The sequence below is a fragment of the Salvelinus namaycush genome, unplaced genomic scaffold, assembly GCF_016432855.1.
Source record: "Salvelinus namaycush isolate Seneca unplaced genomic scaffold, SaNama_1.0 Scaffold3600, whole genome shotgun sequence".
In the NCBI taxonomy this organism is placed as follows: domain Eukaryota; kingdom Metazoa; phylum Chordata; class Actinopteri; order Salmoniformes; family Salmonidae; genus Salvelinus; species Salvelinus namaycush.
This window is the reverse complement of record NW_024060565.1, coordinates 1-23205: the sequence shown is the minus strand read 5'-3', so window position 1 is coordinate 23205 and position 23205 is coordinate 1. Positions and strand designations below refer to the sequence as shown.

The 23205-nt window shown below is 44.9% G+C and overlaps 1 protein-coding gene across 1 annotated transcript; it reads right to left on the bottom strand.

Moving 5' to 3' along the window:
• Nucleotides 1-3817: 3817 nt before the first annotated feature.
• LOC120040530 (DNA polymerase theta-like) lies at nucleotides 3818-20172 on the bottom strand (the record flags this gene model as incomplete). The annotated part of the gene is made up of 7 exons (XM_038985644.1): nucleotides 3818-3924; nucleotides 6309-6444; nucleotides 13118-13239; nucleotides 15671-15782; nucleotides 17461-17562; nucleotides 17837-17919; nucleotides 20081-20172. Coding segments are annotated over 7 exons (754 nt in total), but the record flags the coding sequence as incomplete, so codon positions are not given.
• Between the last annotated feature and the right edge of the window lie 3033 nt (nucleotides 20173-23205).

The following is a 23205-nucleotide window of genomic DNA, read 5'->3' as shown; positions in this document are numbered from 1 at the left end:
GTATGAGGTTAGAGGTCAGTGTTACCTGTATGAGGTTAGAGGTCAGTGTTACCTGTATGAGGTTAGAGGTCAGTGTGTTACCTGTATGAGGTTAGAGGTCAGAGTGTTACCTGTATGAGGTTAGAGGTCAGTGTTACCTGTATGAGGTTAGAGGTCAGTGTTACCTGTATGAGGTTAGAGGTCAGAGTGTTACCTGTATGAGGTCAGGGGTTAAAGGTCAGAGTGTTACCTGTATGAGGTTAGAGGTCAGTGTTACCTGTATGAGGTTAGAGGTCAGAGTGTTACCTGTATAAGGTCAGGGGTTAAAGGTCAGAGTGTTACCTGTATAAGGTCAGGGGTTAAAGGTCAGAGTGTTACCTGTATGAGGTTAGAGGTCAGAGTGTTACCTGTATGAGGTTAGAGGTCAGAGTGTTACCTGTATGAGGTCAGGGGTTAAAGGTCAGAGTGTTACCTGTATGAGGTTAGAGGTCAGTGTTACCTGTATGAGGTTAGAGTGTTACCTGTATAAGGTCAGGGGTTAAAGGTCAGAGTGTTACCTGTATGAGGTTAGAGGTCAGTGTTACCTGTATGAGGTTAGAGGTCAGAGTGTTACCTGTATGAGGTTAGAGGTCAGAGTGTTACCTGTATGAGGTCAGGGGTTAAAGGTCAGAGTGTTACCTGTATGAGGTCAGGGGTCAGTGTGTTACCTGTATGAGGTCAGGGGTTAAAGGTCAGAGTGTTACCTGTATGAGGTTAGAGGTCAGAGTGTTACCTGTATGAGGTTAGAGGTCAGAGTGTTACCTGTATGAGGTCAGGGGTTAAAGGTCAGAGTGTTACCTGTATGAGGTCAGGGGTTAAAGGTCAGAGTGTTACCTGTATGAGGTTAGAGGTCAGAGTGTTACCTGTATGAGGTTAGAGTGTCACCTGTATGAGGTCAGGGGTTAGAGGTCAGAGTGTTACCTGTATGAGGTCAGGGGTTAGAGGTCAGAGTGTTACCTGTATGAGGTCAGGGGTTAAAGGTCAGAGTGTTACCTGTATGAGGTTAGAGGTCAGAATGTTACCTGTATGAGGTTAGAGGTCAGAGTGTTACCTGTATGAGGTCAGGGGTTAAAGGTCAGAGTGTTACCTGTATGAGGTTAGAGGTCAGTGTTACCTGTATGAGGTTAGAGGTCAGTGTTACCTGTATGAGGTTAGAGGTCAGTGTTACCTGTATGAGGTTAGAGGTCAGAGTGTTACCTGTATGAGGTCAGGGGTTAAAGGTCAGAGTGTTACCTGTATGAGGTTAGAGGTCAGTGTTACCTGTATGAGGTTAGAGGTCAGAGTGTTACCTGTATGAGGTTAGAGGTCAGTGTTACCTGTATGAGGTTAGAGGTCAGTGTTACCTGTATGAGGTTAGAGGTCAGAGTGTTACCTGTATGAGGTTAGAGGTCAGTGTTACCTGTATGAGGTTAAAGGTCAGAGTGTTACCTGTATGAGGTCAGGGGTTAAAGGTCAGAGTGTTACCTGTATGAGGTCAGGGGTCAGTGTGTTACCTGTATGAGGTCAGGGGTTAAAGGTCAGAGTGTTACCTGTATGAGGTTAGAGGTCAGTGTTACCTGTATGAGGTTAAAGGTCAGAGTGTTACCTGTATGAGGTCAGGGGTTAAAGGTCAGAGTGTTACCTGTATAAGGTCAGGGGTTAAAGGTCAGAGTGTTACCTGTATAAGGTCAGGGGTTAAAGGTCAGAGTGTTACCTGTATAAGGTCAGGGGTTAAAGGTCAGAGTGTTACCTGTATGAGGTTAGAGGTCAGAGTGTTACCTGTATGAGGTTAGAGGTCAGAGTGTTACCTGTATGAGGTCAGGGGTTAAAGGTCAGAGTGTTACCTGTATGAGGTTAGAGGTCAGTGTTACCTGTATGAGGTCAGAGTGTTACCTGTATGAGGTTAGAGGTCAGAGTGTTACCTGTATGAGGTCAGGGGTTAAAGGTCAGAGTGTTACCTGTATGAGGTTAGAGGTCAGTGTTATCTGTATGAGGTCAGGGGTCAGAATGTTACCTGTATTAGGTTAGAGGTCAGTGTTACCTGTATACAGTCAGGGGTTAAAGGTCAGAGTGTTACCTGTATGAGGTCAGGTGTCAGAGTGGTATATGTATGAGGTTAGAGGTCAGAGTGTTACCTGTATGAGGTTAGAGGTCAGAGTTACCTGTATGAGGTCAGGGGTTAAAGGTCAGAGTGTTACCTGTATGAGGTTAGAGGTCAGAGTGTTACCTGTATGAGGTTAGAGGTCAGAGTGTTACCTGTATGAGGTTAGAGTGTTACCTGTATGAGGTCAGGGGTTAAAGGTCAGAGTGTTACCTGTATAAGGTCAGGGGTTAAAGGTCAGAGTGTTACCTGTATGAGGTTAGAGGTCAGAGTGTTACCTGTATGAGGTTAAAGGTCAGAGTGTTACCTGTATGAGGTCAGGGGTTAAAGGTCAGAGTGTTACCTGTATGAGGTTAGAGGTCAGAGTGTTACCTGTATGAGGTTAAAGGTCAGAGTGTTACCTGTATGAGGTCAGGGGTTAGAGGTCAGAGTGTTACCTGTATGAGGTCAGGGGTTAAAGGTCAGAGTGTTACCTGTATGAGGTTAGAGGTCAGAGTGTTACCTGTATGAGGTCAGGGGTTAAAGGTCAGAGTGTTACCTGTATGAGGTTAGAGGTCAGAGTGTTACCTGTATGAGGTCAGGGGTTAAAGGTCAGAGTGTTACCTGTATGAGGTTAGTGGTTAGAGGTCAGAGTGTTACCTGTATGAGGTCAGGGGTTAAAGGTCAGAGTGTTACCTGTATGAGGTTAGAGGTCAGAGTGTTACCTGTATGAGGTCAGGGGTTAAAGGTCAGAGTGTTACCTGTATGAGGTTAGAGGTCAGAGTGTTACCTGTATGAGGTTAGAGGTCAGAGTGTTACCTGTATAAGGTTAAAGGTCAGAGTGTTACCTGTATGAGGTTAGAGGTTAGAGGTCAGTGTTATCTGTATGAGGTCAGGGGTTAAAGGTCAGAGTGTTACCTGTATGAGGTTAGAGGTCAGAGTGTTACCTGTATGAGGTTAGAGGTCAGAGTGTTACCTGTATGAGGTTAGAGGTCAGAGTGTTACCTGTATGAGGTTAGAGGTCAGAGTGTTACCTGTATGAGGTCAGGGGTTAAAGGTCAGAGTGTTACCTGTATGAGGTTAGAGGTCAGAGTGTTACCTGTATGAGGTTAGAGGTCAGAGTGTTACCTGTATGAGGTTAGAGGTCAGAGTGTTACCTGTATGAGGTTAGAGGTCAGAGTGTTACCTGTATGAGGTTAAAGTTCAGAGTGTTACCTGTATGAGGTCAGGGGTTAAAGGTCAGAGTGTTACCTGTATGAGGTTAGAGGTCAGAGTGTTACCTGTATGAGGTTAAAGGTCAGAGTGTTACCTGTATGAGGTCAGGGGTTAAAGGTCAGAGTGTTACCTGTATGAGGTCAGGGGTTAAAGGTCAGAGTGTTACCTGTATGAGGTTAGGGGTTAGAGGTCAGAGTGTTACCTGTATGAGGTTAGAGGTCAGAGTGTTACCTGTATGAGGTTAGAGGTCAGAGTGTTACCTGTATGAGGTCAGGGGTTAAAGGTCAGAGTGTTACCTGTATGAGGTTAGAGGTCAGAGTGTTACCTGTATGAGGTCAGGGGTTAAAGGTCAGAGTGTTACCTGTATGAGGTTAGAGGTCAGTGTTACCTGTATGAGGTCAGGGGTTAAAGGTCAGAGTGTTACCTGTATGAGGTTAGAGGTTAAAGGTCAGAGTGTTACCTGTATGAGGTCAGGGGTTAAAGGTCAGAGTGTTACCTGTATGAGGTTAGAGGTCAGAGTGTTACCTGTATGAGGTCCTCCTCTGCGGTCTCATAGATGAGTTCATCATGAAGCTGCAGGATGAAAAACGCCCCACGGTGACGTTTAACAGCCCTGCCACGACCCCGACTCTCTATAATATAGAATATATACATCAATATGTACCTCACTGCCACGACCCCGACTCTCTATAATATAGAATATATACATCAATATGTACCTCACTGCCATGACCCCGACTCTCTATAATATAGAATATATACATCAATATGTACCCCTCCCTGCCATGACCCCGACTCTCTATAATATAGAATATATACATCAATATGTACCTCACTGCCACGACCCCGACTCTCTATAATATAGAATATATACATCAATATGTACCTCACTGCCATGACCCCGACTCTCTATAATATAGAATATATACATCAATATGTACCTCACTGCCACGACCCCGACTCTCTATAATATAGAATATATACATCAATATGTACCTCACTGCCATGACCCCGACTCTCTATAATATAGAATATATACATCAATATGTACCTCACTGCCATGACCCCGACTCTCTATAATATAGAATATATACATCAATATGTACCTCACTGCCACGACCCCGACTCTCTATAATATAGAATATATACATCAATATGTACCTCACTGCCATGACCCCGACTCTCTATAATATAGAATATATACATCAATATGTACCTCACTGCCATGACCCCGACTCTCTATAATATAGAATATATACATCAATATGTACCTCACTGCCACGACCCCGACTCTCTATAATATAGAATATATACATCAATATGTACCTCACTGCCATGACCCCGACTCTCTATAATATAGAATATATACATCAATATGTACCTCACTGCCATGACCCCGACTCTCTATAATATAGAATATATACATCAATATGTACCTCACTGCCATGACCCCGACTCTCTATAATATAGAATATATACATCAATATGTACCTCACTGCCACGACCCCGACTCTCTATAATATAGAATATATACATCAATATGTACCTCACTGCCATGACCCCGACTCTCTATAATATAGAATATATACATCAATATGTACCCCTCCCTGCCATGACCCCGACTCTCTATAATATAGAATATATACATCAATATGTACCTCACTGCCATGACCCCGACTCTCTATAATATAGAATATATACATCAATATGTACCTCACTGCCATGACCCCGACTCTCTATAATATAGAATATATACATCAATATGTACCTCACTGCCATGACCCCGACTCTCTATAATATAGAATATATACATCAATATGTACCTCACTGCCATGACCCCGACTCTCTATAATATAGAATATATACATCAATATGTACCTCACTGCCATGACCCCGACTCTCTATAATATAGAATATATACATCAATATGTACCTCACTGCCATGACCCCGACTCTCTATAATATAGAATATATACATCAATATGTACCCCTCACTGCCACGACCCCGACTCTCTATAATATAGAATATATACATCAATATGTACCTCACTGCCATGACCCCGACTCTCTATAATATAGAATATATACATCAATATGTACCTCACTGCCATGACCCTGACTCTCTATAATATATACATCAATATGTACCTCACTGCCACGACTCTTTACAATACTGTGCATTCAGAAAGTATTCAGACCCCTTTTACACATTTGATTACGTCAATTTCGAGTCTCAAAGGGTCTGAATACTTGTAAATAAAGTATTTCAGTTTAACATTTTTTATACATTTCTAAAAACCTGTTTTTGCTTTGTCATTATGGGGTATTGTGTGTAAATGAATTGGGGGGTTAATTAGGGGGGGACAATTTAATCAATTTTAGAATAAGGCTGTAACGTAACAAAATGTGGAAAAAGTCAAGCCTCATAGCACCGTACATGGCCCTTCCACGGCTCAGTGTCTTCACTATGACACCCAGAGGCTGTGGTACAGGGGGGCAGCAGTTTAGGTGTGTGTGTGTGTTACCTGTGTGTGTGTGTTACCTGTGTGTGTGTTGGTGTGAGAGAGGGGCAGCAGGGTAGGAGTGTGTGTGTGTGTGTTTTACCTGTGTGTGTGTGTGTGTGTGTGTGTGTTGGTGTGAGAGAGGGGCAGCAGGGTAGGAGTGTGTGTGTGTGTGTTTTACCTGTGTGTGTGTTGGTGTGAGAGAGGGGCAGCAGGGTAGGAGTGTGTGTGTGTGTGTGTGTGTGTTTTACCTGTGTGTGTGTGTGTGTTGGTGTGAGAGAGGGGCAGCAGGGTAGGAGTGTGTGTGTGTGTGTGTGTTGGTGTGAGAGAGGAGCAGCAGGGTAGGAGTGTGTGTGTGTGTGTGTGTTGGTGTGAGAGAGGAGCAGCAGGGTAGGAGTGTGTGTGTGTGTGTGTGTTGGTGTGAGAGAGGAGCAGCAGGGTAGGAGTGTGTGTGTGTGTGTGTGTTGGTGTGAGAGAGGAGCAGCAGGGTAGGAGTGTGTGTGTGTGTGTTTTACCTGTGTGTGTGTGCTGGTGTGAGAGAGGGGCAGCAGGGTAGGTGTCTCTAAGACATTGCTGGATGTTGACTGTAGCCAGTTTAACGATGTCAGCGGCTGATCCCTGGACTGTCGTGTTAACAGCCTGACGCTCCGCCTGAAGAGGGTTAACACACACAACTTATAGTTGAAGTCAGAAATGTACATACACTTAGGTTGGAGTCATTAAAACTCGTTTTTTAACCACTCCACAAATTTCTTGTTAACAAACTATAGTTCTGGCAAGTCGGTTAGGACATCTACTTTGTGCATGACACAAGTAATATTTCCAACAATTGTTTACAGACAGATTATTTCACTTATAATTCACTGTATCACAATTCCAGTGGGTCAGAAGTTTACATACACTCAGTTAACTGTGCCTTTAAACAGCTTGGAAAATTCCAGAAAATTATGTCATGGCTTTAGAAGCTTCTGATAGGCTAATTGACATCATTTGAGTCAATTGGAGGTGTACCTGTGGATGTATTTTAAGGCCTACCTTCAAACTCAGTGCCTCTTTGCTTGACATCATGGGAAAATCAAAAGAAATCAGTCAAGACCTCAGAAAAGAAATTGTAGACCTCCACAAGTCTGGTTCATCCTTGGGAGCAATTTCCAAACGCCTGAAGGTACCACATTCATCTGTACAAACAATAGTACGCAAGTATAAACACCATGGGACCACGCAGCCGTCATACTGCTCAGGAAGGAGACACGTTCCGTCTCCTAGAGATTAACGTACTTTGGTGCGAAAAGTGCAAATCAATCCCAGAACAACAGGAAAGGACCTTGTGAAGATGTTGGAGGAAACGGGTACAAAAGTATCTATATCCACAGTAAAACGAGTCCTATATCGACATAACCTGAAAGGCCGCTCAGCAAGGAAGAAGCCACTGCTCCAAAACCGCCATAAAAAAGCCAGACTACGGTTTGCAACTGCACATGGGAACAAAGATCGTACTTTTTTTTGTCCTCTGGTCTGATGAAACAAAAATAGAACTGTTTGGCCATAATGACCATCGTTATGTTTGGAGGAAAAAGGGGGATGCTTGCAAGCCGAAGAACACCATCCCAACCGTGAATCACGGGGGTGGCAGCATCATGTTGTAGGGTGCTTTGCTGCAGGAGGGACTGGTGCACTTCACAAAATAGATAGCATCATGAGAAAGGAAAATTATGTGGATATATTGAAGCAACATCTCAAGACTTCAGTCAGGAAGTTAAAGCTTGGTTGCAAATGGGTCTTCCAAATGGACAATGGCCCCAAGCATACTTCCAAAGTTGTGGTAAAATGGCTTAAGGACAACAAAGTCAAGGTATTGGAGTGGCCATCACAAAGCCCTGACCTCAATCCCATAGAAAATTTGTGGGCAGAACTGAAAAAGCGTGTGCGAGCAAGGAGGCCTACAAACTTGACTCAGTTACACCAGCTCTGTCAGGAGGAATGGGCCAAAATTCACCCAACTTATTGTGGGAAGCTTGTGGAACGCTACCCGAAACGTTTGACCCAAGTTAAACAATTTATAGGCAATCCTACCAAATACTAATTGAGTGTATGTAAACTTCTGACCCACTGGGAATGTGATGAAAGAAATAAAAGCTGAAATAAATCATTCTCTCTACTATTATTCTGACATTTCACATTCTTAAAATAAAGTGGTGATCCTAACTGACCTAAGACAGGGAATTTTTACGAGGATTAAAAGTCAGGAATTGTGAAAAACTGAGTTTAAATGTATTTGGCTAAGGTGTATGTAAACTTCTGACTTCAACTGTAGTAACACAAAACTTAGTAACACACACAACTTATGTTAAATACTGTTGAAGTAATATGACTACAGGTTTATCTGCCTCACCTAAAGCCCATTCTGGTGGGAAGCTGCTATAGACCACCAAGTGATAACAGTCAGTATCTGGATAACATGTGTGAAATGCTTGATAATGTATGTGATATCAACAGAGAGGTATATTTTCTGGGTGATTTAAATATTGACTGGCTTTCATCAAGCTGCCCACTCAGGAAAAAACTTTAAACTGTAACCAGTGCCTGCAACCTGGTTCAGGATATCAGTCAACCTACCAGGGTAGTTACAAACAGCACAGGAATGAAATCATCAACATGTATTGATCATATCTTTACTAACGCTGCAGAAATTAGCTTGAAAGCAGTATCCAGATCCATCGGATGAAGTCGTCACAATATAGTAGCCATCATCTGTGGATCTGTTGGGGCGGTATGCAAATTGGAGTGGGTCTAGGGTTTCTGGGATAATGGTGTTGATGTGAGCCATGACCAGCCTTTCAAAGCACTTCATGACTACAGACGTGAGTGCTACGGGTCAGTAGTCATTTAGGCAGGTTACCTTAGTGTTCTTGGGCACAGGGACCATGGTGGTCTGTTTGAAACATGTTGGTATTAAATGGTAGAAAATGTCAGTGGGTCTTGCCAGTTGGTCACTTGCCAGTTGGTCAGCGCATGCTCGGAGTACGTCCTGGTAATCCGTCTGGCCCTGCGGCCTTGTGATCGTTCACCTGTTTAAAGGTCTTACTCACATCGGCTACGGAGAGTGTGATCACACAGTCGTCCGGAACAGCTGATGCTCTCATGCATGTTTCAGTGTTACTTGCCTCGAAGCAAGAATAGAAGAAATTTAGCTCGTCTGGTAGGCTTGTGTCACTGGGCAGATCGCGGCTGTGCTTCCCTTTGTAATCTGTAATAGTTTGCAAGCCCTGCCACATCCGACGAGCGTCAGAGCCGGTGTAGTACGATTCAATCTTAGTCCTGTACTGACGCTTTGCCTGTTTGATGGTTCTTCAGAGGGCATAGCGGGATTTCTTATAAGCTTCCGGGTTGGAGTCCCGCTCCTTGAACGCGGCAGCTCTAGCCTTTAGCTCAGTGCAGATGTTGCCTGTAATCCATGGCTTCTGGTTGGGGTATGTACGTACAGTCACTGTGGGGACGAAGTCATCGATGCACTTATTTATGAAGCCAGTGACTGATGTGGTGTACTCCTCAATGATGTGGGAGAAATCCCTGAACATATTTCAGACTGTGCTAGCAAAACAGTCATGTAGTTTAGCATCTGCTTCATCTGACCACTTCTTTACTGACTTTTTTATTGATCGAGTCACTGGTGCTTCCTGCTTTAATTTTTGCTTGTAAGCAGGAATCAGGAGGATGGAATTATGGTTAGATTTACCAAATGGAGGGCATATTTAACATGCTGATAGAAACTAGATAAAACGGGTTTAAGTTTCCCTGCATAAAAGTCCCCGGCCACTATTTGATTAGATTTTTTCGAATTCATTTACATTGATGTCAGAGTGATTAAAGGGACAATAGAGTGCTGAGTATCGGGTAGTTAGCAAGTTTAGTAGGCTACTAATGACGAACAACGACGAGACAGCCTATAGGGAGGAGGTGAGGGCACTCGGAGTGTGGTGTTCAGGAAAACAACCTCTCACTCAACGTCACCACAGTGTGGTGAAGAAGGGGCAACAGAAATTTGGCTTGTCACCTAAAACCCTCACAAACCTTTACAGATGCACAATTGAGAGCATCCTGTCGGGCTGTATCACCGCCTGGTACGGCAACTGCACCGCCTACAACCGCAGGGCTCTCCAGAGGGTGGTGCGGTCTGCACAACGCATTACCGGGGGCAAACTACCTGCCCTCCAGGACACCTACACCACCCAATGTCACAGGAAGGCCAAAAAGATCATCAAGGACAACAACCACCCGAGCCACTGCCTGTTCACCCCGCTATCATCCAGAAGGCGAGGTCAGTACAGGTGCATCAAAGCAGGGACCGAGACTGAAAAACAGTTTCTATCTCAAGGCCATCAGACTGTTAAACAGCCATCACTAACATAAAGAGGCTGCTGCCTACATACAGACTCTAATCATTGGCCACTTTAATAAATGAATTTAATAAAGGTGTCACTAGTCACTTTAAATAACGCCACTTTATATAATGTTTACATATCTTGCACTACTCATGCCAGATGTATATACTGTATTTTATACCATCTACTGCATCTCTTCTATGCCGGTCGCTCACGGCCCATCCATATATTTCTATGTACATATTCTTATTCCATCTCTTTACTTAGATTTGTGTGCATTAGGTAGTTGTTGTGGAATTGTTAGATTACTTGTTAGATATTACTGCACTGTTGGAACTAGAAGCACAAACATTTCGCTACACTCGCAATAACATCTGCTAACTGTGTGTATGTGACCAATACATTTTGATTTAGCAAGTTTGGTAGTCTACTAATGACCATCAGCAGCATCAGAGCTTGGAGAAGCCTAGTTACAGTGACTAAACGGTCACATGGACTTCATGACTCCGTCGGTGTGACAGTAATATGGTCACCGCAACAGCTCTAGTCGCCACCTGGACTACTGTTCAGTCGTGTGGTCTGGTGCCACAAAGAGGGACTTGGGAAAATTGTCTGAGAACAGGGCAGCACGGCTGGCTCACCGAGAGCTAACATTAATATTCATGTCAATCTCCCTTGGCTCAAAGTGGAAGACAGACTGACTTCATCACTACTTGTTTTTGTAAGAGGTGTTAACCAGCTGAATGTACCGAGCTGTCTGTTTGAAATATTAGCAGCTCGGACACGCATGCATACCCCACAAGACATGTCACCAGAGGTCTCTTCACAGTCCCCAAGTCCAGAACAGACTATGGGAGGAACACAGTACTACATAGAGCCATGACTACATGGAACTCTATTCCACATCAGGTAACTGATGCAGCAGGAGAATCAGATTTAAAAAACAGATAAAAATACACCTTATGGAACAGCGGGGACTGTGAAGAGACACACACACAGTGATTGTGATGTTAGCTACCTGTTTCCTGGTGTGTGATGTTAGCTACCTGTTTCCTGGTGTGTGATGTTAGCTACCTGTTTCCTGGTGTGTGATGTTAGCTACCTGTTTCCTGGTGTGTGTGATGTTAGCTACCTGTTTCCTGGTGTGTGTGATGTTAGCTACCTGTTTCCTGGTGTGTGTGATGTTAGCTACCTGTTTCCTGGTGTGTGATGTTAGCTACCTGTTTCCTGGTGTGTGATGTTAGCTACCTGTTTCCTGGTGTGTGATGTCAGCTACCTGTTTCCTGGTGTGTGTGATGTTAGCTACCTGTTTCCTGGTGTGTGTGATGTTAGCTACCTGTTTCCTGGTGTGTGATGTTAGCTACCTGTTTCCTGGTGTGTGATGTTAGCTACCTGTTTCCTGGTGTGTGTGATGTTAGCTACCTGTTTCCTGGTGTGTGTGATGTTAGCTACCTGTTTCCTGGTGTGTGATGTTAGCTACCTGTTTCCTGGTGTGTGATGTTAGCTACCCGTTTCCTGGTGTGTGATGTTAGCTACCTGTTTCCTGGTGTGTGTGATGTCAGCTACCTGTTTCCTGGTGTGTGATGTCAGCTACGTACCTGTTTCCTGGTGTGTGATGTCAGCTACGTACCTGTTTCCTGGTGTGTGATGTCAGCTACCTGTTTCCTGGTGTGTGTGATGTCAGCTACCTGTTTCCTGGTGTGTGATGTCAGCTACGTACCTGTTTCCTGGTGTGTGATGTCAGCTACGTACCTGTTTCCTGGTGTGTGATGTCAGCTACGTACCTGTTTCCTGGTGTGTGATGTCAGCTACCTGTTTCCTGGTGTGTGATGTCAGCTACGTACCTGTTTCCTGGTGTGTGATGTCAGCTACGTACCTGTTTCCTGGTGTGTGATGTCAGCTACCTGTTTCCTGGTGTGTGATGTCAGCTACGTACCTGTTTCCTGGTGTGTGATGTTAGCTACCTGTTTCCTGGTGTGTGATGTCAGCTACGTACCTGTTTCCTGGTGTGTGATGTTAGCTACCTGTTTCCTGGTGTGTGATGTCAGCTACGTACCTGTTTCCTGGTGTGTGATGTCAGCTACCTGTTTCCTGGTGTGTGATGTCAGCTACGTACCTGTTTCCTGGTGTGTGATGTCAGCTACGTACCTGTTTCCTGGTGTGTGATGTCAGCTACCTGTTTCCTGGTGTGTGTGATGTTAGCTACCTGTTTCCTGGTGTGTGATGTCAGCTACGTACCTGTTTCCTGGTGTGTGATGTCAGCTACGTACCTGTTTCCTGGTGTGTGATGTCAGCTACCTGTTTCCTGGTGTGTGATGTCAGCTACGTACCTGTTTCCTGGTGTGTGATGTTAGCTACCTGTTTCCTGGTGTGTGATGTCAGCTACGTACCTGTTTCCTGGTGTGTGATGTTAGCTACCTGTTTCCTGGTGTGTGATGTCAGCTACGTACCTGTTTCCTGGTGTGTGATGTCAGCTACCTGTTTCCTGGTGTGTGATGTCAGCTACGTACCTGTTTCCTGGTGTGTGATGTCAGCTACGTACCTGTTTCCTGGTGTGTGATGTTAGCTACCTGTTTCCTGGTGTGTGATGTCAGCTACGTACCTGTTTCCTGGTGTGTGATGTCAGCTACCTGTTTCCTGGTGTGTGATGTCAGCTACGTACCTGTTTCCTGGTGTGTGATGTCAGCTACGTACCTGTTTCCTGGTGTGTGATGTCAGCTACGTACCTGTTTCCTGGTGTGTGATGTCAGCTACCTGTTTCCTGGTGTGTGATGTCAGCTACGTACCTGTTTCCTGGTGTGTGATGTCAGCTACGTACCTGTTTCCTGGTGTGTGATGTCAGCTACGTACCTGTTTCCTGGTGTGTGATGTCAGCTACGTACCTGTTTCCTGGTGTGTGATGTCAGCTACCTGTTTCCTGGTGTGTGATGTCAGCTACGTACCTGTTTCCTGGTGTAACCGCTGGTGTTGATGTTCGGTAGGTATCTCCTCCTCCCCAGTAGAGTCTGGACAAAACCCTTCTCCACACAGCTACGTACCGTCTCCTTCAGGAACCGATGGATACCTGGACAGACACACAGTAAAACACACAGTAAAACACACAGTAAAACACACAGTAAAACACACAGTAAATCACACAGTAAAACACACAGTAAAACACACAGTAAAACACACAGTAAAACACACAGTAAAACACACAGTAAATCACACAGTAAATCACACAGTAAAACACACAGTAAAACACACAGTAAAACACACAGTAAAACACACAGTAAATCACACAGTAAAACACACAGTAAAACACACAGTAAAACACACAGTAAAACACACAGTAAATCATACACACAGTAAATCATACACACAGTAAATCATACACACAGTAAATCACACAGTAAAACACACAGTAAAACACACAGTAAAACACACAGTAAATCACACAGTAAATCACACAGTAAATCACACAGTAAAACACACAGTAAAACACACAGTAAAACACACAGTAAAACACACAGTAAAACACACAGTAAATCACACAGTAAAACACACAGTAAATCACACAGTAAATCACACAGTAAATCACACAGTAAATCACACAGTAAAACACACAGTAAAACACACAGTAAATCACACAGTAAAACACACAGTAAATCACACAGTAAAACACACAGTAAAACACACAGTAAAACACACAGTAAAACACACAGTAAATCACACAGTAAAACACACAGTAAATCACACACACAGTAAAACACACAGTAAATCATACACACAGTAAAACACACAGTAAATCACACAGTAAATCACACAGTAAATCATACACACAGTAAAACACACAGTAAATCACACAGTAAATCACACAGTAAATCACACAGTAAAACACACAGTAAAACACACAGTAAAACACACAGTAAATCACACACACAGTAAAACACACAGTAAATCATACACACAGTAAAACACACAGTAAATCACACAGTAAATCACACAGTAAAACACAGTAAAACACACAGTAAATCACACAGTAAATCACACAGTAAATCACACACACAGTAAAACACACAGTAAAACACACAGTAACACACAGTAAAACACACAGTAAAACACACAGTAAAACACACAGTAAATCACACAGTAAATCACACAGTAAAACACACAGTAAAACACACAGTAAATCACACAGTAAAACACACAGTAAAACACACAGTAAATCACACAGTAAAACACACAGTAAAACACAGTAAAACACACACACAGTAAAACACACAGTAAATCACACAGTAAAACACACAGTAAAACACACAGTAAAACACACACACAGTAAAACACACACACAGTAAAACACACACACAGTAAAACACACAGTAAATCACACAGTAAAACACACAGTAAATCACACAGTAAAACACACAGTAAAACACACAGTAAATCACACAGTAAAACACACAGTAAAACACACAGTAAAACACACAGTAAAACACACACACAGTAAAACACACAGTAAAACACACAGTAAATCACACAGTAAAACACACAGTAAAACACACAGTAAAACACACAGTAAAACACACAGTAAATCACACAGTAAAACACACACAGTAAAACACACAGTAAAACACACAGTAAAACACACACACAGTAAAACACACAGTAAAACACACAGTAAAACACACACACAGTAAATCACACAGTAAATCACACAGTAAATCACACAGTAAAACACACAGTAAAACACACAGTAAATCACACACACAGTAAATCACACAGTAAATCACACAGTAAATCACACAGTAAAACACACAGTAAAACACACAGTAAAACACACAGTAAAACACACACACAGTAAAACACACAGTAAAACACACAGTAAAACACACACACAGTAAAACACACAGTAAAACACACAGTAAAACACACAGTAAAACACACAGTAAAACACACAGTAAAACACACACACAGTAAAACACACAGTAAAACACACAGTAAAACACACACACAGTAAATCACACAGTAAATCACACAGTAAATCACACAGTAAAACACACAGTAAAACACACAGTAAATCACACAGTAAAACACACAGTAAAACACACAGTAAAACACACAGTAAAACACACAGTAAAACACACAGTAAAACACACAGTAAAACACACAGCTCCATTTTCATCAAGCAGAAAAGCTAATATACATAGAAGTATCTATGTTGCTGTAGTCACTCACTCACTCACACCCAGCCAGCCAGCCAGCCAGCCAGCCAGCCAGCCAGCCAGCCAGCCAGCCAGCCAGCCAGCCAGATCAGTGTGTGTAGCTGTTGCTGTAGTCACACACACACCCAGCCAGATCAGTGTGTGTACCTGTTGCTGTAGTCACCCAGCCAGATCAGTGTGTGTGTTGCTGTAGTCACCCAGCCAGATCAGTGTGTGTACCTGTTGCTGTAGTCACCCAGCCAGATCAGTGTGTGTAGCTGTTGCTGTAGTCACCCAGCCAGATCAGTGTACCTGTGTATCGGTCCTTGAAGCTCTGGATATAAGCACCTGCATCGTCCTCCTCTATCCCCATCTGCTCTCCCAGAGACTTGGCTCCCATCCCATAGATTATACCATAACATATCTACACACACACACACACACACACACACACACACACACACACACACACACACACACACACACACACTATAATGAACAAACATCAAGTAGGAACAAATGCAGTGCGTATTACTACCCTTGTGGGGAGCAGCAATTCTCCCTCGTGGGGACATTTCCCAGAAGCCCACAATGGCTGCTTTGGGGTTAGGTTTAATGAAAATAGGATTTGGAATGGAAATCCATTTTAGGTCCCCACCATGATAGTACAACATATGCTGTGTGTACCTGTTTCGCCTGTTGTCTCAGGGTGTCGTCTACAGTCTCCAGGTGAATGTTTGCTGTGTGTACCTGTTTAGCCTGTTGTCTCAGGGTGTCGTCTACAGTCTCCAGGTGAATGTTTGCTGTGTGTACCTGTTTAACCTGTTGTCTCAGGGTGTCGTCTACAGTCTCCAGGTGAATGTTTGCTGTGTGTACCTGTTTAGCCTGTTGTCTCAGGGTGTCGTCTACAGTCTCCAGTTGAATGTTTGCTGTGAGTACCTGTTTAACCTGTTGTCTCAGGGTGTCGTCTACAGTCTCCAGGTGAATGTTTGCTGTGTGTACCTGTTTAGCCTGTTGTCTCAGGGTGTCGTCTACAGTCTCCAGGTGAATGTTTGCTGTGTGTACCTGTTTAGCCTGTTGTCTCAGGGTGTCGTCTACAGTCTCCAGGTGAATGTTTGCTGTGTGTACCTGTTGTCTCAGGGTGTCGTCTACAGTCTCCAGTTGAATGTTTGCTGTGTGTACCTGTTTAGCCTGTTGTCTCAGGGTGTCATCTACAGTCTCCAGTTGAATGTTTGCTGTGTGTGCCTGTTGTCTCAGGGTGTCGTCTACAGTCTCCAGGTGAATGTTTGCTGTGTGTACCTGTTTAGCCTGTTGTCTCAGGGTGTCGTCTCCAGTTGAATGTTTGCTGTGTGTACCTGTTTAACCTGTTGTCTCAGGGTGTCGTCTACAGTCTCCAGTTGAATGTTTGCTGTGTGTACCTGTTTCGCCTGTTGTCTCAGGGTGTCGTCTACAGTCTCCAGGTGAATGTTTGCTGTGTGTACCTGTTTAACCTGTTGTCTCAGGGTGTCGTCTACAGTCTCCAGTTGAATGTTTGCTGTGTGTACCTGTTTAACCTGTTGTCTCAGGGTGTCGTCTACAGTCTCCAGGTGAATGTTTGCTGTGTGTACCTGTTTAACCTGTTGTCTCAGGGTGTCGTCTACAGTCTCCAGTTGAATGTTTGCTGTGTGTACCTGTTTCGCCTGTTGTCTCAGGGTGTCGTCTACAGTCTCCAGGTGAATGTTTGCTGTGTGTACCTGTTTAACCTGTTGTCTCAGGGTGTCGTCTACAGTCTCCAGTTGAATGTTTGCTGTGTGTACCTGTTTAACCTGTTGTCTCAGGGTGTCGTCAACAGTCTCCAGGTGAATGTTTGCTGTGTGTACCTGTTTAACCTGTTGTCTCAGGGTGTCGTCTACAGTCTCCAGGTGAATGTTTGCTGTGTGTACCTGTTTAACCTGTTGTCTCAGGGTGTCGTCTACAGTCTCCAGTTGAATGTTTGCTGTGTGTACCTGTTTAACCTGTTGTCTCAGGGTGTCGTCAACAGTCTCCAGGTGAATGTTTGCTGTGTGTACCTGTTGTCTCAGGGTGTCGTCAACAGTCTCCAGTTGAATGTTTGCTGTGTGTACCTGTTTCGCCTGTTGTCTCAGGGTGTCGTCTACAGTCTCCAGTTGAATGTTCTTCCACTCAGCAGCGATACAGCGGAACACGTCAGCTCCTCCATTCAACACCTGACACACGTTCAGACAAGGTCAGATGAAAGTAGAGTCACCAAGCTATGTGTGGGTGGGTGTGTGTGTGTGTGTGTGTGTGTGTGTGTGTGTGTGTGTGTGTGTGTGTGTGTGTGTGTGTGTGTGTGTGTGTGACTGCGTGTGACTGCGTGTGACTGCGTGTGACTGCGTGTGACTGCGTGTGACTGCGTGTGTCTGCGTGTGACTGCGTGTGTCTGCGTGTGACTGCGTGTGTGTGTGTGTATATGTGTGTGTGTCTGTGTGTGTGTGTGACCTGTAGCAGACGTCTGTCCTTAGAGAGGTGAGCCAACACTCTGAGCTCCAACTGGGAATAATCTGCTGCTAATACCATCCCTCCTGGAGAGGGAGAGGAGAGGAGAGGAGAGAGAGAGGGGGGGAGGAGAGGAGAGAGAGAGAGAGGGGGGGAGGAGAGGAGGGAGAGAGGAGAGGAGGGAGAGGGAGATGGTTTGAGGGAGAGAGAGGGGGGGGAGAGGAGGGAGAGAGAGAGGGGGGGAGGAGAGGAGGGAGAGAGAGGGGGGAAGTAAGGAGAGAGAGGGGGGGGTAAGGAGGGAGAGAGAGGGGGGGTAAGGAGGGAGAGAGAGAGGGAGAAAGGAGAGGGAGGGTATAGAGGGGAGAGGGGGAGGGTTTGAAGGAGAAAGAGAGAGGGGGAAGGGAGAAAGAGAAGCATACCAATTAGGATCTGGCTAAAAATACTTGAATCAGTTATAGAACACCATTGCCCTTTATGGTTGTGAGGTTTGGGGTCCGCTCACCAACTAAGAATTCACAAAATGGGACAAACACCAAATTGAGACTGCATGCAGAATTCTGCAAAAATATCCTCCGTGTACAACGTAGAACACCAAATAATGCAGAGCAGAATTAGGCCAATACCCACTAATGTACCCGTCCTATGTGGCTCAGTCGGTAGAGCATGGAGCTTACACATCAAGGGTTGTGGGTTCAACTCCCGCTGGGGTTGCCATTTGTAAAATGTATACACGCATGACTGTTAATCACTTTGGATGAAAGCGTCTGACACACACAGGTAGGGTTGGATAGAGGGCCCTCTTGGCCCAAAGACTGTTTTAGCATGGGCAGCACCATTTTGAAGTAGTCAACTGGATCACAGAAATATTGCAGCTATTCAATACAATGTCATTAATCCCCGAGGGGCAATTCGTTCAGGGATGACAGGGTGCTCAAACAGGACAGACAGACACACAGGCAGGCAGGCAGGCAGATAGGCAGGTGGGCAGGCAGGCAGGCAGACAGGCAGGAAGGTGGGCAGGTAGGCAGGTGGGCAGGCAGGCAGGCAGGTGGGCAGGTAGGCAGGCAGGTGGGCAGACAGGCAGGCAGGTGGGTGGGCAGGTAGGCAGGCAGGTGGGCAGACAGGCAGGCAGGTAGGCAGGTGGGCAGACAGGCAGGCAGGTAGGCAGGCAGGCAGGCAGGTGGGCAGACAGGCAGGCAGGTGGGCAGACAGGCAAGCAGGTGGGCAGGCAGGCAGGTAGGCAGGCAGGCATAGACTCTCTATGGCCTGTCTGACATGGTACCATTAGTATAGACTCTCTGTGGCCTGTCTGACATGGTACCATTAGTATAGACTCTCTGTGGCCTGTCTGACATGGTACCATTAGTATAGACTCTCTGTGGCCTGTCTGACATGGTACCATTAGTATAGACTCTCTGTGGCCTGTCTGACCTGGTACCATTAGTATAGACTCTCTGTGGCCTGTCTGACATGGTACCATTAGTATAGACTCTCTGTGGCCTGTCTGACATGGTACCATTAGTATAGACTCTCTGTGGCCTGTCTGACATGGTACCATTAGTATAGACTCTCTGTGGCCTGTCTGACATGGTACCATTAGTATAGACTCTCTGTGGCCTGTCTGACATGGTACCATTAGTATAGACTCTCTGTGGCCTGTCTGACATGGTACCATTAGTATAGACTCTCTGTGGCCTGTCTGACATGGTACCATTAGTATAGACTCTCTGTGGCCTGTCTGACATGGTACCATTAGTATAGACTCTCTGTGGCCTGTCTGACATGGTACCATTAGTATAGACTCTCTGTGGCCTGTCAGACATGGTACCATTAGTATAGACTCTCTGTGGCCTGTCTGACCTGGTACCATTAGTATAGACTCTCTGTGGCCTGTCTGACATGGTACCATTAGTATAGACTCTCTGTGGCCTGGCAGTTAAAAAATCCCTAATCCATGAGATAAGGCCATGGTTGAGATTGAACTAGGATGGTTGAGATTGAACTAGGATGGTTGAGATTGAACTAGGATGGTTGAGATTGAACTAGGATGGCCGGCTGCATGGTGTTAAATGCAGATGAGATGGAGATGAGCTCTCTAGTACATCTCTATGGTGTTAGGGGGAGGAGTTACCTGTGAAAGGTGTTAGGGGGAGGAGTTACCTGTGAAAGGTGTTAGGGGGAGGAGTTACCTGTGAAAGGTGTTAGGTGGAGGCGTTACCTGTGAAAGGTGTTAGGTGGAGGCGTTACCTGTGAAAGGTACAAAGGCGTGTCTCATGCTGACGGAGAAGGCCACGCCCCCTTCAGGAGGAGGAGGTCTGGTCAGCCTGGAGCGGCCCCGACTGAGAAGGAAGAACACATATTTAGGCACGGAACATCATTCGCTTATTCTGTGGAGTGTTTTTAAGCACCCAGGCCTACAGTCGGGAAGCCCGGGATTTGAGCAGTTCGGCAAATACCAAACAGCTGATCGTTGAGCTGCGGCTGTCAGTGAGCATACCAATACAATTGTGAGTAAACAGTTTGGAAAGCAAATGGCTAGGCCTACTGAAAAGAGGAGAATCTCATCTGTGCGTAGCTACCAAAATTATTTATCAATTCCCAAAATTTAGCAAACAGCACCATTTTAGCCTACGGCCGGAGTATCTTGTATTGAGCCTGAATGGACATATCATTGGGTGAGTCAGCGAGTGGAAATGTCATTGGGTGAGTCAGAGAGTGGACATATCATTGGGTGAGTCAGAGAGTGGACATATCATTGGGTGAGTCAGAGAGTGGACATATCATTGGGTGAGTCAGTGAGTGGACATATCATTGGGTGAGTCAGAGAGTGGACATATCATTGGGTGAGTCAGTGAGTGGACATATCATTGGGTGAGTCAGTGAGTGGACATATCATTGGGTGAGTCAGAGGGTGGACATATCATTGGGTGAGTCAGTGAGTGGACATATCATTGGGTGAGTCAGAGGGTGGACATATCATTGGGTGAGTCAGAGAGTGGACATATCATTGGGTGAGTCAGAGAGTGGACATATCATTGGGTGAGTCAGAGAGTGGACATATCATTGGGTGAGTCATTGAGTGGACATATCATTGGGTGAGTCATTGAGTGGACATATCATTGGGTGAGTCATTGAGTGGACATATCATTGGGTGAGTCAGAGAGTGGACATATCATTGGGTGAGTCAGAGAGTGGACATATCATTGGGTGAGTCATTGAGTGGACATATCATTGGGTGAGTCATTGAGTGGACATATCATTGGGTGAGTCAGCGAGTGGACATATCATTGGGTGAGTCAGTGAGTGGACATATCATTGGGTGAGTCAGTGAGTGGACATATCATTGGGTGAGTCAGTGAGTGGACATATCATTGGGTGAGTCAGAGAGTGGACATATCATTGGGTGAGTCATTGAGTGGACATATCATTGGGTGAGTCAGAGAGTGGACATATCATTGGGTGAGTCAGAGAGTGGACATATCATTGGGTGAGTCAGTGAGTGGACATATCATTGGGTGAGTCAGTGAGTGGACATATCATTGGGTGAGTCAGTGAGTGGACATATCATTGGGTGAGTCAGTGGACATATCAGTGGGTGAGTCAGTGGACATATCAGTGGGTGAGTCAGTGGACATATCAGTGGGTGAGTCAGTGGACATATCAGTGGGTGAGTCAGTGGACATATCAGTGGGTGAGTCAGTGGACATATCAGTGGGTGAGTCAGAGAGTGGACCTATCATTGGGTGAGTCAGCGAGTGGACATATCATTGGCTGAGTCAGAGAGTGGACACCCAAAAGTACTCATTACATTTTGAATGCTTAGTAGGACAGGAAAATGGGCCAATTTAAATTTAAGATAATACATGGTTATCCCTACTGCCTCTGATCTGTCGGACTCACTAAACACAAATGCAGCGTTTGTAAATGATGTCTGAGTGTTGGAGTGTGCCCCTGGCTATCCGTAAATTTTAAAACAAGAAAATGTTTGCTTTGCTTAATATAAGGAATTTTAAATGATTTATACTTTTAATTTTGATACTTAAGTATATTTTATCAATTACATTTACAATTGATAGTTAAATATATTTAGAACAAAATACTTTTGGACTTTTACTCAAGTAGTAAAAGTAAAGTTACTACTTGAGTAAAAGTCCAAAAGTATTTTGTTCTAAATATATTTAACTATCAATTGTAAATGTAATTGATAAAATATACTTAAGTATCAAAATTAAAAGTATAAATCATTTAAAATTCCTTATATTAAGCAAAGCAAACATCTTGTCAAGGTTACAGTATGACTATTGGGTACTTTTCCCACCACTGGCTATTCCCACCCAGTCCGGCGGCCATCTTGTCAAGGTTACAGTATGGCAATTGGGTACTTTTCCCACCACTGGCTATTCCCACCCAGTCCGGCGGCCATCTTGTCAAGGTTACAGTATGACTATTGGGTACTTTTCCCACCACTGGCTATTCCCACCCAGTCCGGCGGTCATCTTGTCAAGGTTACAGTATGACAATTGGGTACTTTTCCCACCACTGGCTATTCCCACCCAGTCCGGCGGCCATCTTGTCAAGGTTACAGTATGACTATTGGGTACTTTTCCCACCACTGGCTATTCCCACCCAGTCCGGCGGCCATCTTGTCAAGGTTACAGTATGACAATTGGGTACTTTTCCCACCACTGGCTTTTCCCACCCAGTCCAGCGGCCATCTTGTCATGGTTACAGTATGACTATTGGGTACTTTTCCCACCACTGGCTATTCCCACCCAGTCCGGCGGCCATCTTGTGAAGGTTACAGTATGACAATTGGGTACTTTTCCCACCACTGGCTTTTCCTACCCAGTCCGGCGGCCATCTTGTCAAGGTTACAGTATGACAATTGGGTACTTTTCCCACCACTGGCTTTTCCCACCCAGTCCGGCGGCCATCTTGTCAAGGTTACAGTATGACTATTGGGTACTTTTCCCACCACTGGCTATTCCCACCCAGTCCGGCGGCCATCTTGTGAAGGTTACAGTATGACAATTGGGTACTTTTCCCACCACTGGCTTTTCCTACCCAGTCCGGCAGCCATCTTGTCAAGGTTACAGTATGACTATTGGGTACTTTTCCCACCACTGGCTATTCCCACCCAGTCCGGCGGCCATCTTGTGAAGGTTACAGTATGACTATTGGGTACTTTTCCCACCACTGGCTATTCCCACCCAGTCCGGCGGCCATCTTGTGAAGGTTACAGTATGACAATTGGGTACTTTTCCCACCACTGGCTTTTCCCACCCAGTCCGGCGGCCATCTTGTGAAGGTTACAGTATGACTATTGGGTACTTTGACTATTGGTACTTTCCCACCACTGTGAAGGTTACAGT